The sequence below is a fragment of the Drosophila suzukii genome, chromosome X (assembly GCF_043229965.1).
Source record: "Drosophila suzukii chromosome X, CBGP_Dsuzu_IsoJpt1.0, whole genome shotgun sequence".
NCBI lineage: Eukaryota > Metazoa > Arthropoda > Insecta > Diptera > Drosophilidae > Drosophila > Drosophila suzukii.
In genome coordinates this window covers 258,071-276,927 of record NC_092084.1, presented here as the reverse complement: position 1 = coordinate 276,927, position 18,857 = coordinate 258,071, and the positions used below count along the sequence as shown (strand labels likewise).

General features: G+C 37.3%; 1 protein-coding gene across 9 annotated transcripts in view; it reads right to left on the bottom strand.

Moving 5' to 3' along the window:
- Positions 1–18,857, bottom strand: part of sgg (glycogen synthase kinase 3 beta homolog shaggy) — a 55,194-nt gene that overhangs the window by 27,402 nt on the left and 8,935 nt on the right. For 5 of the 9 annotated variants that reach the window (XM_065867884.2, XM_065867890.2, XM_036820500.3 and 2 more), the window contains exon 2: positions 14,713–15,212. In XM_065867884.2, the coding sequence (XP_065723956.2) occupies positions 14,713–14,797 (85 nt within the window). In that variant the 5' untranslated portion in view covers positions 14,798–15,212. Of the gene's footprint in view, positions 1–12,808; positions 13,354–14,712; positions 15,213–15,623; positions 15,783–18,857 lie in introns of those variants that run through there. The other 4 variants (XM_065867889.2, XM_065867888.2, XM_070997582.1 and 1 more) reach the window with 3 other exon arrangements.

The following is an 18,857-nucleotide window of genomic DNA, read 5'->3' as shown; positions in this document are numbered from 1 at the left end:
CAATAAAATAATCATATATAACAAGTTATATATAAAATATAAAAAAGTATTTAAAACATACAACAAAATCTGGACAAGACACAAGCCAAACAGACAAAATATTAAAGTTGTACGCAATCCATCAATGAATTGCATCAGACAATTTAAGTATTTGTCGATAGTGAATTAGAGAGATACATATGCAAATTTATGGAATCCATCTATAACTTACGAATTAAAGTTATTGTAAAAATTTGAGGGACATGGCTGGAGCGACTCGGCTAGTGATCCTGATCACATTCTTTATAGGGTCGGAAATGCTTCTTTCTACCTGGTACATACTCTCCGACGAACCCCATACACCCTTTTACTCTACGAGTAACGGGTATTAATATCAAGAAAAAGAGGTCGCGAGCGTCGACCACGTAAGCTTTACTACATTTTTGGTTTATAAATAAACAATAAATAGACAACAACCTTTCCTCTTTTTTCGACCACCCCCATTTCGTTAAATAAGTGAAGCATGTGTCATGAACAGCAACAAATACAACAAAATATAAAACAAAAATCAAAGCATTAATGAGCAAAAAAGCCGACAAATGCTCTCGTGAGAGCAGAAATAAAAGCTGCTCTCCCACTCACGCATTGCCATCCCCCTCCCACAGTATCGGCCCCTTTCGCACCTACTCCCATCCAGCCCCACAATGACGCAATGCGTGGCAGCATTTACGTCAGACGAGCGCCGAAGTTTCTGCTTCTTTCTTGCTCTTTTTCTCAGCGCTTCTTGAAAACGCCTTTGTGTTGTTTTGTTTGTTCCATTGTGCTTCCCCGCTTTGTTTTTAAAATCGAAAGCAGAGAAGCCAACCAGGGAGCCCCCATTACAAAGGTCAGTATCCCCATACCCCTCACAAAGTAGAGGAAATATCTCCAATCCGCATTATTCGGTGTCATAAAGTCTTGTAATATACATCTTTTGAGTTCTCGTTTTTATAAAACTACTTGAATAAATTATACTATTTAACACTCTTATCCAAGGCCTTATTCGTACTCCTCTTTGTTTACCCAATCTATGCTCTGCCGAGTCACGAACCACATAAACACTTTGGTATCTGCCCAGACACTCGATGACACCAGACGGCAGACGACTAACAAGCACTATATGTTTGCGATAAGATTTCCTCCAGACAATCCAAAAGCAAGGCCCACTCTTTGCCGAAGTGCTATTGCACTGAGCGATCCCAAACAACTTGGGCCAAGCTGGCTTGGATTCGGTTAGGACCAGACACCACTGGTAGCCCCACACAAATCTGGTTGGAATTAACTGCGAGTTACAAGTGCCACATTTCAAATAGACAATCGGGGGCGTTTCGGGAAGCACGTGATAAGCGGATCATTGATGGACCCACACTAAGTGATAGGTCCAATACCGACCGTACATATATTTGCCGTGAGCAAATGGCAAGGCGGAAAATGAATTCGGCGCATAAATAACAAAGTGCTAATTGCATATCAACCACTGGAAAAGTTGAGTCTTTTTTTTCAATCAATAAGTGGGAGTAGCGGACAAAAGAGTTCACCTCAAAGCCATTAAATTTCCATCCAAAAATTCATCTAGTACTTCCCTTCTTGCCGTCTCTTTCTGGCCGGGGCTGCTAATTAAATTTGCACGCAAACAAGCTGGAAAGGGACGGCGCTACGAGTGCTAGAGATGTGCTAATTGTGCACGCTAATTACGCCAAAAGATTCGCAATGAAACGCAGAAAAAATATATATATCTGTATATCTATGAATCCGTTTCACATTGTTGTGCAGCAGACTGGAAAGTTTCGGCGAGCGGCGAAAACTCTCGGTGTAATCGGTAGAGGAGGGGAGTTGCGATTTAGTTGGTCACATGCGATAATTTCGTTAAATGCCACGCGCCGCTGGTTAAACGTCCTTTTCTCCCCATTCCCACCTTATTTCATCCCCTCAAAAATTCGCATTAAAAATAGCCAAACGGTAAGTGATAAATATTTGGTGCCTATTTTCGGATTCGAAACATATCGATTGTTGACCAATTTTTTGATGCCTGCCTCAGTGCTAAGTAAAATCAGCCAAAAATTAAATCGCATGGCACACGGGAAGCTAACGCTTAATTACCGATCAGTTGAAATAGTGATATGGAACCAAAAGTTAGACAAGAAATCTTTAAGGCAAACGTAGTTGAAGGCATGCGAATTAGACCATTGGATTGGAGCACTCTTGTCGGATACCCATAGTTTAAAACAGAAAAAAATGTAATGCCGTAAGTCAGCCGTTTTTTACTTTTTAAAGCAATGGAAAAGAACGCAGCCAAGGCCAGGAAGACCTTTAACCTGAAACAGCAGAATGAAGCGAAAAGTAAACGCAACAGATCGATTAATCAAGGCAACTTAAACAGTTGGTAACTTTTTAAACAATATGCGATTGCTTTTTCTACGCGGCCTTCTGCTAGTGGACGATAATCGACCTTGCCAATAGGGGCGGTTGGGGGCGCTAACGGCGGAATAGGGGCAGGTGGGCGGCATAGTTGCCAACACCACACAACTGGTTTAATGCGCCTTACTGGCCTCGCACACCAAAAATCCACCAATAAAAGAACCGCAAATGGCCAAAGTCAAATCTGAATCCAAGTCTCGTTTTTAGTTTCGCGTGCTTGTAAGCCGCAAAGGTTAAAAGAGCATTCGAGGCTATATTTACTGTATACTGAATGTAATCCATAGAAATACACGATCTGTATCGCCTGCACAAATAAGTATGAAGAGAAGCAAGGCGGCCATTGGCGGCTTTTCCGCCATTTCCACGCTCTCGGTTTCATTAAATTAATTTTTTTCGTGTTGCGCTTCGAATTTCCGTAAAAATCGGCCAGAATTAAGTATAGCAAATAGAAGTTCAGCGGAACATAAAACCCCCGGCACCAGACCCCTTAATTGACAACATTTCCATATAGAACTCAATTAAGAGATTAGTTTTAACTTGTTAATTGCTGTCGACCAATACTATCGAAACCTCATGAAAGTTGTTAATGAATCAATGAGTCAGTATCGGCAAATTTATTTCCGTAAAGCACAAAGAGTAATGATTTATTTTATTGTTTTTGAATTTGATACAGGTGAAGGGAAACATTTTTAGGTAAGATAGAATGGAACCGAATTAGAAACATCTTAGATCCAAAGAAAAAAATTATTACAAGCCAAAACTATTTTTCACTGTGTTGCAGTTTTAAAAAACAAACAATTTAAGTGCCGGCATGATGGTGTCCACATTCCCCAACAGCTTTGTATGCCCCACACACAATCCTAACAATCCAATCAACTGACAACTCTCGTTTAATAGATTTGTATGCAATAAAAAATAACTTGATTGAGCTCAAAAAACAATTTTGTGGCAGGAACAGCGCGTGTTTCTGAAGCTTTTGCCATACTTTCATAGCCCCGAGACATCGTGTGGCTTCTGGGCCAGCTTTTTCTATCCAACCCTCTGTATCATATTGCGATCCCTTGCTTTTATAGCCGTTCAAATTTAGTACCATACCGTCCCGTCATAAGAAGTGTACATACTTTTTTATTGCAAATTGAAGTGAAAATATTAATTGAATGATAACAAGAATATGGCGACGTCAGTCGATTCTTTGTGCCAGTACATGTGTATAGTATTATGTACATACATACATCGACAAATTTGTCAAGCAATACATAGAACAATAAACAATACATTTTCACTAAGACCTACCGAGTGCGTTGAGTCAAAGTGTTACAAAACTGAATTCGTAATATAAAAAACAATATGACATCAAGTATCCTAGCCAGGTTCTACAATTTTAACAAGGAAGAACGCTATAGTCGAGGTACTCGACTATCAGATACCCGTTACTCAGCTAAAGGGACCAAAGGGAAATGGAGTTATGCAAGCAGCAAAGCGAGATTAAAATACGCCACCTACCGGCGGTAGACAGATTTAAGCGTTATGGGCGTTAGAGTGGGCGTGGCAAATGTTTTTTTTTGATCAATCGATAGGTATTGACATGACCAATACATTTCAGTTAAAATTTTTTATCTAGCATGAAAACTGTGGGCGTCACAGGCTTGTGCGGTTTGTGGGCGTGGCAAACTTTTTTTTGGGTCAATCGATAGGTATTGATGAGAACAATAAACTTCAGTTAAAATGTTTATTCTAGCATCAAAACTGTAGGAGCCACAGTTTTGGGCGGTTTGTGGGAGTAAGAGTAGGCGTGGCACATTGCTGAAACAAACTTGCGCTGCGTAAAAAGCTCAGGAATCTGCACGCCAAATCTCAGTAGCCTAGCTCTTATAGTTTCCGAGATCTCAGCGTTCATCCGGACAGACGGACATGGCTAGATCGACTCGGCTAGTGATCCTGATCAAGAATATATATACTTTATGGGGTCGGAAACGATTCCTTCTGCCTGTTACATACTTTCCGACGAATCTAGTATACCCTTTTACTCTACGAGTAACGGGTATAAAAACCAAAAAAAAAATTTGCCCGGAAGTGCATTATACGAAGCACTATATTGGACATTTGTCATTTGTGGGTTTTCACTGGTTTGTGCCATTGGTCGTGTTCCGTATTTATACCCGTTACTCGTAGAGTATCGGAAAGCATGTAACAGGCAGAAGTAAGCGTATCCGACCCCATAAAGTATGTATTTACATTCTTGATCAGGAGTACCAGCCGAGTCGATCTAGCCCTGTCCGTCTGTCCGTCCGTCCGTATGATCGCTGAGATCTCGGAAACTATACAAGCTAGTAAGTTGGGATTGGCATGTAGATTCTTGAGCTTATTACGCAGCGTTTAGCATTTTAAAATATTTTTTAAACAGTCAGGGTATTCCCTAAACTGTTGAATTGTTGAAAATTCAACAGAAAATTTCAGCCATTAAGGGAATGACCCTAAAAGTTCCCTGTTGAATTTTAAATTTTAAGATGTCTGCTGTTTGTCAGATTGTCAAATTGCCAGGCTGTGTTTACCAAAGATTATGTTTAAAATTAAGGAAAATGCCGAGAATAAGCCAAAAAACTAAACTATTAGAACTGCTAACAGGCAGCGTCCTATCAGATATCCTTTATTTGCATATTTTATACGATTGCAATTTCTTCACGCTTACAAGTGACCAGAGTTACCCTCTAACTTTTTGTTGAGAACAGCGACAACTCTGGTTTTCAGCAATTAAACAAAATTTTCAACAGCCCCGAGGCTGTTGAATTGCTGAAATTTCTGACAGTTGACTTTGTATGGAACAGCTGATTAACAGCTGATCAAAATTCAACAATTCAGCAATTCAACAGTTTAGGGAATACCCAGATTATCTTCTAGCTCCCATTATGGAAACAAATTCGACTTATCATACTCTTCTTTTCTACCCTGGGGTGTAGCTTTCTTTCAAGATTTCAAAACGGAGAGATCGGTGGGAAAATAATTAAAAATAAGAAAGAAAGCAAACTTTGGCAAGTCGAAGTTTTTATACCCTTGCCGGTCGTTCCCTTATGAGCATTGTGTGTACAGAGCATTCAGATTTTCAGAAAACTAAAAACTAATTACAGAAATCTTAATTATAATTTTATGTTTATAATTATATGTTTACCGAAAACAAAACATAAGGGACTTTGTATTATTTATCTGATCCTTTCTATGGCAGCTATGGCCATATGATAAAGTCGTCCGATTTGTTTTAAATTGTATTCGAAATTCTAAAATATTAAAGGAATAATATTCCCAAGAGAAGAAGTTAATATGTCCAATAACATAACAAAACATTTGGGAAGGTCTCATCCCGACAGTTTTAAAACTGAGGGACTAGTTTGCGTAGAAATGGACAGACAAAGAGACAGACAAACGGACATAACTAATTAGACTCGTCAGTGATGCTGATCAAGAATATATAAGTTAGTTTCCTTTGTTGCTGTTTTTTTTATATTTTCAGTCGCAACAACATTTTTGGTTACCAGATATGCCAATATCCCATAAATGGGCGTGAGAAACCGCCCATTTTTAACGCGTCATTATGCCATAAATACAAAAGTAACAAACAAAAAGTAATTAAGACGTGAAAATATTTATAAGAGGATAAACGTGGATTGCGTGGCTCCAGTGAAAGATTGGAAGAATGATTTTCAGCCGAGGGGGTGAAATCAAAGATAATGAACAGCATCACAGCGTCTAACGAGATCGTGCTGGTTTTAATGAGTAAACTGACTAAAAAAGAATATCAAATGAATAAAGAATACTATAGATAACCCGCATAAGTATGATAGAAAACTACAGATATTATAGCATTTGTAGGTTTTTTGTAGGCTTCTTTAATTATTGTAGTATAAAAACAGATTTTTTTTAAACAAATATTTATTAATTTTTTGGCATCGGCCAACGTGCGAAATACTAGTATTATAACTTGATGTCATGCAGGTTTGGCTCCCGAAAAAGTCTGACGAAAGCAAAGCTCCCCATACAGAAGCTTTTCAAGTGAAAAGCTCCGAGTGAATTTTTTCATTATTCATTTGCCTGCCTGCCTTGAACCATTGACACATTTCAAGCGTGGGAGGGGAAAGAGAAGAAAGAGCGATAAAAGTGATCGTCACATAAAAGATACAAATGTTTGTCTAAAAATGCAAACCTAAATATGAAAAGTAACAGATGAGGGGTAAGAGAAAAAAGGCAATAAGCGAATTACCAGAAAAATAAACAAACAAAAAACGCCAAGCGAAACAAACGAAGAAAATTAGCAAATGCTACAACACGTGTGTGTGTGCAAATATTTCTTCGTCTGTGCTATTTTTATAAAAATAAAAAATGTTAAAGAAAAAACTAAAACGAAAGAGGGGGCAAAGCAACAACTACACAACACCAAGTAACTTCGACTCCGACTTTTGCCTTTGGGGGCAAAGAAGAACGAAAGAAAGAGAGGAGGAGGAAGAGAGAAGGCTGAAGAGAGGAGGAGGAAGAGAGGAGGAGGAAGAGAGGCGGAGGAGCCGCCGGCACAGTTCATGCGAATTTTTTTTGGGAATTTTCCATTGGCAAAGCGACAGCAGCAACAACATGAATAATTCACTTTTGGCCCAAGTCACCATAAACACCAGCGGTCATACTAATAGGCACTCAAAAGGGGACTTAAATCGTATGTGTGAATGAATACCGACAACTTGATAATGTTGCAAAGTCAACTTTAGAAAACATTACCTACCCCTAGAAGCAAATTATAACAGCAATATTGACTAGAGATCATTGGCTCTTTAAGGCTATTATTTTGATCGTGGGTGTGTTTTCTTTGCAACGAGGCGCATATTTCAACATTGTCGCCAATAAAGAATTGCATGCACGTACTGCAGCGACTCCAATCGCTTATCCCCTCCCCCTTCAACTCAACACGGCTTTGACTACTCATTGAAGAACTTCTGCCCATAAAAGCAAATGTTGATCAGTGGTTTGAGGGATAGAGTTTGGGGGGTGCGGGCACCGGAGAAGAGAGAGTCACCACACCAATTATCGCAGAGACGCAGCAGCAGTAACTACACTAAAAACAATCTAAGTATATTGTGATGAAATGACTAGTAATCATATAGCGGATTAAGCAATAGCGTTTGTGACAAACCCTATTGTCGTGTCAATAAGATATTGAATCTTTCAGTAAATAAATAATTTTCACTCCATTAAAAGCAGAATTAAAATAATATATAAGACATATTGAAAGTTTGTTTGTTCAACCTAAAAATCGTATATTTTACATCTATAAGACACATTTTTTTCCTGTATACTCTAAAAGAGTAACAACAACGATACAGTAAAACAGGTTTGAAGACGACGCCGCTTCGATTTGCCACTTGTTGTGCGCTTTGCAAGGGAAAGAGGGGGGCGATGAAGACAGCTATCTAATAAACGAGATAGAGAGATTGCAAAAACTTTTCCATTGATGAATTTAAAGATACTTCTTTATTTTGGTAGTGAAGCTGCACTAAAAACTTGTCTATATGCACAATATACAGTCTACATACGTATGTATGTGATGACAAGTGTTATAAAAGAGAGAACATAAAAATAGGGTATTTTTAAAAGCTTTCTAGAACATTCTCCCACTAAAAATATCTCCTCAAAACTAAAGTAACAAACGTAAAGATTGAGAATATTTCACAACGCAGTGAAATAAACTCCAACAAACTGGCCTTTTAAAGCTCTGTTTTCCGTAATTTCTTATTGGTGTCAGACGGCAAACGCAACAATGGGCTACTAATTAGATTTTAATGCATATTGAATTTGATTATATTTTCTTGGTACACTACACTGCACACACTGTTGACACAAAAAATAAATAAGTAATCAGGCTCGTCACGAATTTGTTTCACTTTTTGTTTCGCCGTTGTTATTTACATTTATTTCGTTTTTTGTCGCTGATAAAAGTACAAAAACAACAAGTGAATAGTTGAATGGAACGCGGCGGAACGAGAGGAGAGTAACGACGCGCCTGCTCGATGGATTCAACGCGAGTGAGCGAGTCGAAGCATCGGCATCTACATCACATTCACATCCAACACTGACAACGACCGGCAGCGCAGCAGCGGCTACGCCGACGTCCTACGAACACAGCAGCGGTCATGACGAGAGGACAAATCATTTATATCACAAATCACAAATTTATATATGTGGGCAAATATCATTTAAATGCAAGTAAGCAGTCTACAAATAACAGAAGACCCATTAGGTAACAAATTACGCCTTTTTACAATGTTATTTGAAGTTTTAAGCCAATCTTTTTTAATGAACACCATCAAATAATTGACCATAGCTGTGTTCAAGCGATAAACGTTGCACAGTGGGCCAGAAAGTTTATTTTGTGGTAAGCTTTTAAAACAGATGTTTTCAACGTTTTCCAGGCCAAAGTTGAACATTTTTTTTCGAATTTTTATTTTCTTACTGTTACTTCACAACTCCAAGCGATAGGGAATGAAGAAACAATCGACCGAAATTCGGATCATGTACGTTGTATGAAACCGCAGAATTAATAGTCGCATGGAAAGAGAGTGGCCGAAGGTCGGCGAGAGGGGGAGAAATGGGGAACAAGAGCAAGGAGGAGACAGCGCGAAAGAATTTCTAGTCAACGGAAAGCTTAATTTCATTCGCTGCGTCGTGCGTGAGAGTGTCGATCTGCCTGTGGTGGTTATTCGCATTTATTAGTGGGCTGCACCGGAATTTCTCGTGCCGGCGACCTATGCAAAAATTAGGTAACCGAAAAGAGATGTAGAGAGAAAGGTAAGCGCGCGTGTGTCAGTGATTCAACAAAACAAAAAAGAAACGCAGAAAGAGTGGTTCACACAGAAGGTGAGCGAAGTGGGAGGTGAGTGGCAACCCCTTGCGAGCACAGAAAGTCCCCAAAAATGCAACCAATTAGTAAAAGGGTACCGTTTAATTAAAGAGCACCGCCCAAAAGTATGCAAGGCCCAATGCCAACGCCTTTAATGGCCGGGTTGACTTAGTTGTTGTAGTCTTTACTTAAACACTTTCTGCTGCATTTCGAGTATAAAAAATAAAGTTTTCCTTCAAATAAAAAAAATATGTATTTGTGAAGCTAAATAAAGTCATAGTGAATTGAGTATATATATAAAGTTATCATCAACTTAACCAAAACCTTAATTTGGGTTGCCGTTACTTTACGAAGGCTAGCATAGGGGACTAGTTTTTCGATAACAGTGAGAGTTTAGTTTGAGTTTCAGTTGAGTTACGCTGAAACACAGTGAACCATCTTATGTCTAACTAGGTTGCTCTATCACCACTAAATGTAACATGAAAACAAAAAACAAAGCAACCAAACGAATTTCGCCAAAAAAATATTTGTTTAATATGATTAGCCCGACATTTGTTTAACAAATGGGCATTCTCGCGAGTTGTTTGGGACGTTTGTACACATTTAAAGCGCTATAAAATACAAAAAAAATATTTTAATTTTGACCGTGGGACTTAATCGGGGCAAAATCAACAACAAATATGTTCTAATCAAAAAAATTCTATTCGACAAATAGGTAGATAAGCATGCGTATCAGGATTTGTGGAAGAAACTGGATTGCTTTTGTTTTAATTTTTAAAACTTTGTCCAAAAACGTAAGATAAAAAAAAACTACCGATCTTAGATTATAATGATCCGATTAACTTCATTCCTTCTTTATTTATTTCACCGAAACCCTTTCTTCCTAAATAAATCTTTAATGTCAATAATATTTTAATAACATGAAAATACAAAATTAATTAAAATTAAATTTTGAATTTTTAAAAAATTACAAGTTATTATATTATTATATTTTTTTGAGTCATTTTGTTTATAGCAAGAACAAAAACAGTATATACATATGTATTTTATGGGGTGGGAAACGATTCCTTCTACCTGTTACATACTTTTCCATGAAAAGGTCGAATTTCTAGAATTTACAGTTAATTTAATTGCAAGTGTAGATTTAACATTGGACGACAAATTTGGCTTACCCGTTTGAAGCTTACTAAAATTATAGTCAACTTACCTGAAAAAAAGGAGAAAATAAAATATTAGATTATAACAAACGTGTTTCAGTTTCAATTCACTTAATAAATTAGGATTAACTTTAGTTGGAGGTAGCAAGCAAAGAAGGACACTAACTATTCACTGACTGGACAAACTGTCGGTCCAGATGCTTATCCGTCGGCGGTTTTGAGGGGCCCTCGAGGGCGGTAGCTTTTAGTTTTACATCGCGGGTGGTGCTCTGTTTAGCTGCTTTCTTGTTGGCCGATATGTTTACAGATTTTCGCGACTCGCCTCCACCAAATCAAAACGGCTTTCAATTGCGTGCCACCATTCGATTATTTCATGAAAATCGCGGTTCGTTGTATGCTAAGAGGATAAAAGGTGGTGTCTGTTGTTGAAGTTGAAGTTGGATTATTTAACGAAAGATTTGGAACAGAATTTTGACGTTAAAAGCGCTGAGTGTTCCTTTTTAACAAGAGTTCAGACAACCTTTTTGTCTGGTTTGTTGAAATTTTTACCAAACAAACATTTCAAGTGCCCTCTTCTTAATCAACTTTACTGAAAACCCAAGTTCCCCTTTGTGGGCTTTTCACGATTTAAATTTGTAAGCTAGTGTAATTATTTATTTGCATATAACAACTTTCCTAGCTTTTTATCGTTTCCACATGTGATGTTCTACTGTGATGGCGGTGTTAATATACAAGAGGTCTATGCCCTTGCTCGGTATTAATTCAGTCTCACGAAAGGAATTTCATATCCTATTATACACGTTTATTTTATTTGTTTTTCTTCAATCACAAACAACATTGATAAATTATGGATTGCGAATTTGGATCAACGCCAAGTGCACGCATTATAAAAACCGAAAAACGCATTTGGAGGTCGCCTATCGAGCGTCAAGAAAAAATTAATATTGTAAATAAAAGAATTAAAAATTGCAAAAAGGTAGCGGCAATGTTTCAGTTCATACGGAATTGCATAAATATTTATGAGAACGAAACAAAAGAATAGCAACTGCGAAAACACCGAAGATCGCTGCATTTGCGCTGGGTATGCAGGGTATACCACCACCCCTACCCCTCCCACTATGTGGGTCATTATCTTGTTTACGTCGGAGTGTCGTCGATGACGCAGCGCTGCCAGGGAGAGCGACAACTACACAGCAGCAAAGTTAACCCACAAATCCGAATCAAAAATAAAAAATCACCAGCAAGAGCGCGCAAAACATCAATTACTGCGTTTATGCGGAGAAAAAATTGTATTATAAGTGTTTTGCCGATTAAAATATTACACTTTGATTATTTAACAGTGTACACCTACAATAGAAAACCAATCTTCAAAATGTCTTAGCCTTTGACATTTTGTTCTTCATTATCAATGATTGTTGTGTCGGTATATTCTCACACCGCATAAACGTAATTGGTTAGCGAAAACAGGGGCATGGAGAGTTCCTGAAAATTCTCCTGGCAAGCGGGCAGGTGATGGGTGTCCGATGAGGTGGCCAAATCAAGGTGGTTTCGGCCATTGCAGTTGAATCGAACAATGAATATAATTTAAACGAGTGGGTGGTGCGGAGTGACGCGACACAACTGGAAATGCATCCCAAGTGCTGGGAAAGCCAATTCAACATGAAAACAAAATGTAGAGCATATCATTTTATTGGCAAATTGCTACGCAAAGCAATGATGAGTTGATGGCTTCCATCATGATTAATTCGTTAACGATGATTCACGAAGGAATCCTGCAAGAATAGCGACTTGATTTCCCCATCAAAAAAATGATTTATAACCAAACAGTAAATAGCCATTAAGAGATCAACGTTGTGAAAAATGAAGACAACATCGAATTATTATATTGCGATAAGTTTATTGGAATCAACTAATCCGGCACTAAGCAAAGCTCAAAAAAAACTTTGTTTTCCATATAAAATTCATAATTACCACGAGAGTCGAGTGCCTATCAGATACCCGTTACTCAGCAAACCAATTTTATAACAAGAAACAGAAATAAAAAAATAAAAAAATAAAAATAAATAACATTTAAAATAATATTGAGATTGAAACAAACAAGCGCTGATTAAGAACCCCTAGGGTTTGGTTTGCTTCTGTGAGCCATAAAAGAATTGTTTTACCGAAAACCAAATTATGAAATTGATGAATGACATACTAGATCTGTAAGTGATCAAAAATGAATAGGTGAGTTTTTGTTTTGGCACGAGAACACCTCCTTGATTGTCTTAAGCTATCCATGTAGTTGGGTTTATGAGATGTGTTCTTTGTAGCGTTTTAATCGTCTTAGCGGTAGTTTTACCTTCAAGTAAGGAGCCGCGGTTGATCAACATGCTCGATGAGGTTGGCGAACGGAAAAGCGACGTTGAATTGAATTGCAGAGAAGCGAAGAACGGGAAAGCGGAAAAACGCTGGACGTCGACGCCGTCGTCGCGGTCCCCGTCAACAGCGAAGAGAGTGGGTGGGTGGTCGGTTTTGGCTTTGAGTTTTCAACCGTTGACCTTCTTTTTTTCTGTTATTTCCTTTCCTTATTTCTCTTTTCTTGGCAAAAACTTCTGCAGCGCTAGCGGCGTCGCAGTCGCTGCGCTGTCGACTGCAGCGCAGCAGTTACTTATACACACACAGGCACTGACACACATACACACACACAGGGGCACAGAACAAAATTGAAGTGACGTTGGTTTGATTTTGTTTTTGTCTTGGCTTAGTTTCGTTGCTTTTTCGCCCTTTTCAGTGGTGTTTTCGAGCTGGTTTATTTCTGTTTTTTTCTGTGGGTTTTCCTCGTTTTTTTTCAGCCGTTTTCACCTGCTTTATTTAGCAAGCCCAAACTAGAGGTATCGGTATCAAATGCGAACCGAAGAGAACAGAGAACTCGAACTCACAGCGAGGCAATCTCGATTAAAACTAAATTTGCAGCAGCGGCAGCGCAGCGGGGGGGCAGCGCACAGTAGCGGCAGCAGCAGCGGCAGTGCGGCAAATTTAAAGGTTTTCCTCTTGCTTCTCTTTCCTTTCAACTTTAACTTTAATTTGTGGCGCGCGTTTTTTGGATTTCAGCGTTCTTCTCGCCACGAATTTCGTGCTACTAAAAATTTGCCTTTTTCGCTGCGGAATCCAAGCAAAAAATATGTGAATAAGGCAAAAAAAAAACAGCAAATACGAATACCAGCGCAAGAGCAGAGCGCAGCAGATGCGGCGAAACAAGAGAGAGAGAGAGAGAGAGGGAGAGGACACAGAGAGAGCGGCGAAGTTAGTGCGGCGACGGCGAAAACTTGAACATTTTAATCGATTGACTGGCGAAGAGGAAGAGAGAGAGAGCGCGAGAGAGAGGACGAGAATGAAAAGAAGAGAGAAAATGCTGTTAGACAGTCTCTGTTGAGAGAAAGCTTTTAACATTTAATACAGGTGGCAAAGGCGGATTAAAAGCCAAGAAAAGGGGGGCGAGCGCTAGGCACTGATAATACGATGGCCTTTTTTCTCATATCGAGGGCCAAACAGCTGAGTAATAAAATTCAATTACTCAAAAACAACAGCGTTTACAAATGAAACCACTCAATTAAGATTTAATTTGACACTGCAGTAACTACTCCCAAAATTATTTACCGAAATAATTGCTTGTCCATTTTGTATCTAAAAAATAGTTTAATTGAAATAAGAAAGGAAGTTAATTTCGACAATACCAAGTTGACAGTAAAGTGAATATAATATAGGAAGCTTTTTTACCCTTATCAAAATATGTATTAAAAATTACGAATTGCACTTTCCTCTAAAACCTATTCATAAAAACCTATAGGATATAGTCATAAGATTTTACCCCAATAACGGTATACGCAAAAAAAATAAAAAGTAGCAAAACAGAGTCTTTTTTCAAGTTTTATATCATCTATTGGAGGTGTAGGATACAATTGTCCGATTCGAAAATTTTAAATCGATAGGTTTTAAACTGAGCTCGCTTATTGTATTGAAACGGACGGACATGGATATGGATATATCGACTCGTCTAGTAATGTCTATGCCTAATACATAGGGTGGGGTCGTTATAACACCTTTTACAAGAAAATAAGTATGAAATACTTAAATTAAATTAAATTCTTTAAATTACAAGAATTAAGGAAACCCTAAATGTTTAGTTGTATAAATATAATAATAAATAAGTTTTCAATATCCCCATTTTACTTAAATTCAGTGGTTACTATCGGCAGTACTTACTGCATGTTTTGACGCCGCCCAGCACCAGACTCGGCGACTGTTTGTTGCCCTCGGCGAAGGAGGAAGTTCTTGGACGTCCGCTCATCGTGACGCTGATGCCTCTGCTCGACTTCTCGACTGCTTCTTCGGCTTAAAGCTTTGTTTTTATTTGCCGCGACAGCTGTTGTTTTGGTCCGTGATTGGTTCTGAATTAATTATGTCAATTAATTATTTGTTTGCTTCGATTATTGTTTTTTGGGAATTTATGCTCCTGCTCGTGGTGTTGTTGCTGATGTTACGGTTTCAGTTTGTTCAGTTTTCACTACAAAAAAACGAGTATGTCAAAAAAATAGCTTTTTACGGCTTCTTCTTCGGCTGCTGCTGTTTTTTACTGCACTGCAAGGCCATTGGCATGCAGCAGTGTTCTTCAGTTATTGTTGGTTTTCTATTTTCTAGTTTATATTTTCGGTTTTTTAACACACAAACTCGTCAAGGGCTCAACAATTGAAACGGTTCAATGGCTGTAATTATTAAAATTATAGTTTATTTAGCAAGATAGTAAAAAATAATGCAAATACAATAAAATAATACACTCCACTTGCGATTGAAATAATTGTAGTCTTTAATTTTTTTTTTCTAACATGTTTATAAACATTAAAGTTTCGGTTTAAATGCCAATCAAAAATTACATTATTTAATTACATGATAATACTATAAAAATAGTATTAAAGGACGCTCTAATTATTTTAAATATTTGAAGTAAAAGCTTGCTATATTTTAACAAAATTTAAATCGCAGTGGACTTTTTTAAATACACATTAGAATGATTTATCTTTGAATTAGTAATCGTGTGTCACGTGTTTTGCTTTCACATTATTTGTTTTTTAAGGTAGTTGTGTTGTTTTCTGACTCATTCACACACATACACATACATTTTCTTATTTTTGAAAATTGCAGTTTTTCGTTTAATTTTGTTTGTCTATTTTCTTAGTTGCACAACAGTTTGTTTTTTATTTTAAGGTTTTTTTGCCCAAAGTTTTTAGTCCAATTGAAAATCCTCTCCTTTTTTATTGGCAGCTCTTCAAAAATGTGCCTGCAATCTAAAAAAAAATAAGAGAAATTAGCAGTTAGTTGTGTGTAAATTGCAAGTAAATTGAAGAGGAAATTTGAGCTAAGTGGTAAAAGGGTTGACTAAAAGCCCCTTTTTTTCCACTCGGTGTCAACAAAATAAATTTCCCCGTAATTTACAGACAGATGTTAATCAAAGTTGCTGGGAGGACATGAGACTACGGGTCAACTGAGAAAATCAGCTGGGAATACAACAAATTAAAGCCAAGAAAACGGAGGTCATTTGGTAATAAAAAAAAACAAGAGCTGGGAGAGAGGGTAGGTAATTGCGGTTGCATTAGTCAGAGGCGCGAAGGTTTGGGCGTGGCCCAAAACTGATTGACCTATTTTGAATGACCACCCCTGAAAGGCGCAAACCAATTAGATGCCCACCCCCAAAACTGCACCCAATCTCAAGAACCCGACTTTCACCTTTCTGCCCAATTGTATGCAATAATTATGTATAATACATGATAAACAAATGAAGAAGGAATATTGTTAAATGTGCCAAACATGTTTCGGACTTTGGAAATGATTTTTTGTAGTTTCCATTTTACTTTTTAAGGTATTTTTCATATCACATTGTATTTCTTGTTATGACGTTAAAGATTAAGGGGTTTTACCAAATATATTTGGAGCTTATATGCCATAACACTTTTGTTATTATTATGTGAGAGCCTGTATTCTTAGGCATAGCTGTAGCTTTATTAGGACACCACCCCCTCAAGGCCTACAATAAAATGTCTTGTCCTGCGGAAAAAAGAGAGCAGAGAGCCGTGCCCACTGCCTGCGACCGCCTGACAATGACACCATTTAATTTTAAATAGATCAACAACAAAGAGAGACAAGCTGGAAGGGGAGGGACCGGAAAACGGGGAGCCACCAATTTATGACTTTCCACCACGCAAGCGGCAGAACTGCATGCCATAAATTAAAGTACAATAAAAGGACAAATAGAAATATAGAACCATGACAAAACAAAATTTTTTTACGTAGTGACGAATCGCACAGGGCGTGCGATTCTGCTAAAAGAAACTTTTGTTCTAGTTAAATTTAGCAAATTCCGCTAGTTGGCGGGAAAGCAGATAGTTTCTATACTTCGTTGAAAATATATTTTTAAATGCTAATTACACTGCCATAATTGTTCTTACTACAATTTTATGGCTAATAGTTCCTTTTGCGCGCATATTCTGGCGGTTTTCTATAAAACGACTTGTCGTTCTCATACTGAGATTTTTTAACTTATCACATATTTCATTCTAAAATAATAATGGTAATTGGTGAAAAATTTGACCCTCGTTTATAAGAAGAATTGTAATTGAGAATATTAGAGAATTCAACCACAAACACTTCAAATCGAGATCCCATTACCCAAGCTATGACATTTATAAGTGCAGTTTTGGGATTTCATTTTTAAAGCCAAAATATTACGGAGAACATGAACATGAACATGAAAACAGGCACAAATTTGGACACTCGTTTAAAAGAAATATTTTAATGTAGATTATTAGGGAATTTAAGCACAAACTCATAGAGGTATCCCACTTCTAAATCGGTATCCAATTACTGAAGTTATGGAATATAGAAGTACGGTGTTGGGTTCCCATTCTGAGCGCCATTGGAGCTACGGAATAATTGAACATGAAAATGGGCTCAAATCTGGACCCTCCTTTAAAAAAAATATTTTAATCTAGATTATTAGGGGATTTAAGCACAAACTCATAGAGGTATCACACTTCTAAATCGGTATCCAGTTACTGAAGATATGGATTAAAGAAGTACAGTGTTGGGTTCCCATTCTGAGCGCCATTGGAGTTGAGAAAAATTAAACATGAAAATGGGCTCGAATTTGGACAATCGTTTAAAAAAAATATTTTAATGTAGATTATTAGGGAATTTAGGCACAAACTCATAGAGGTATCACACTTCTAAATCGGTATTCAATTACTCAAGTTATGGATTACAGAAGTACAGTTTTAGGTTCCCATTCTAAAAGCTATTGGAGTTACGGAAAAATTGAACAAGAAAATGGGCTCAAATTTGGACCCTCCTTTAAAATAAATATTTTAATGTAGATTATTAGAGGATTTAAGCACAAACTCATAGAGGTATCACACTTCTAAATCGGTATTCAATTACTAAAGTTATGGATTATAGAAGTACAGAATTGGGTTCCCATTCTGAAAGCTATAGGACTTGCGGAAAAATTGAACATGAAAATGGGCTCAAATTTGGACCCTCGATTTAAAGAAATATTTTAATGTAGATTTTTAAGGAATTTAGGCACAAACTCATAGAGGTATCACACTTCTAAATCGGTATTCAATTACTCAAGTTATGTATTATAGAAGTACAGAATTGGATTCCCATTCTGAAAGCTATAGGAGTTGCGGAAAAATTGAACATGCAAATGGGCTCAAATTTGGACCCTCGATTAAAAGAAATATTTTAATGTAGATTATTAGGAAATTTGGGCACAAACTCATAGAGGTATCACACTTCTAAATCGGTATTCAATTACTCAAGTTATGGATTATAGAAGTACAGTTTTAGGTTCCCATTCTAAAAGCTATTGGAGTTACGGAAAAATTTAACAAGAAAATGGGCTCAAATTTGGACCCTCGATTAAAAGAAATATTTTAATGTAGATTATTAGGAAATTTGGGCACAAACTCATAGAGGTATCACACTTCTAAATCGGTATTCAATTACTCAAGTTATGGATTATAGAACTACAGAATTGGATTCCCATTCTGAAAGCTATAGGAGTTGCGGAAAAATTGAACATGCAAATGGGCTCAAATTTGGACCCTCGATTAAAAGAAATATTTTAATGAAGATTTTTAGGGAATTTAGGCACAAACTCATAGAGGTATCACACTTCTAAATCGGTATTCAATTACTCAAGTTATGGATTATAGAAGTACAGAATTGGGTTCCCATTCTGAAAGCTATAGGACTTGCGGAAAAATTGTACATGAAAATGGGCTCAAATTTGAACCCTCGATTAAAAGATATATTTTAATGTAGATTTTTAGGGAATTTAGGCACAAACTCAT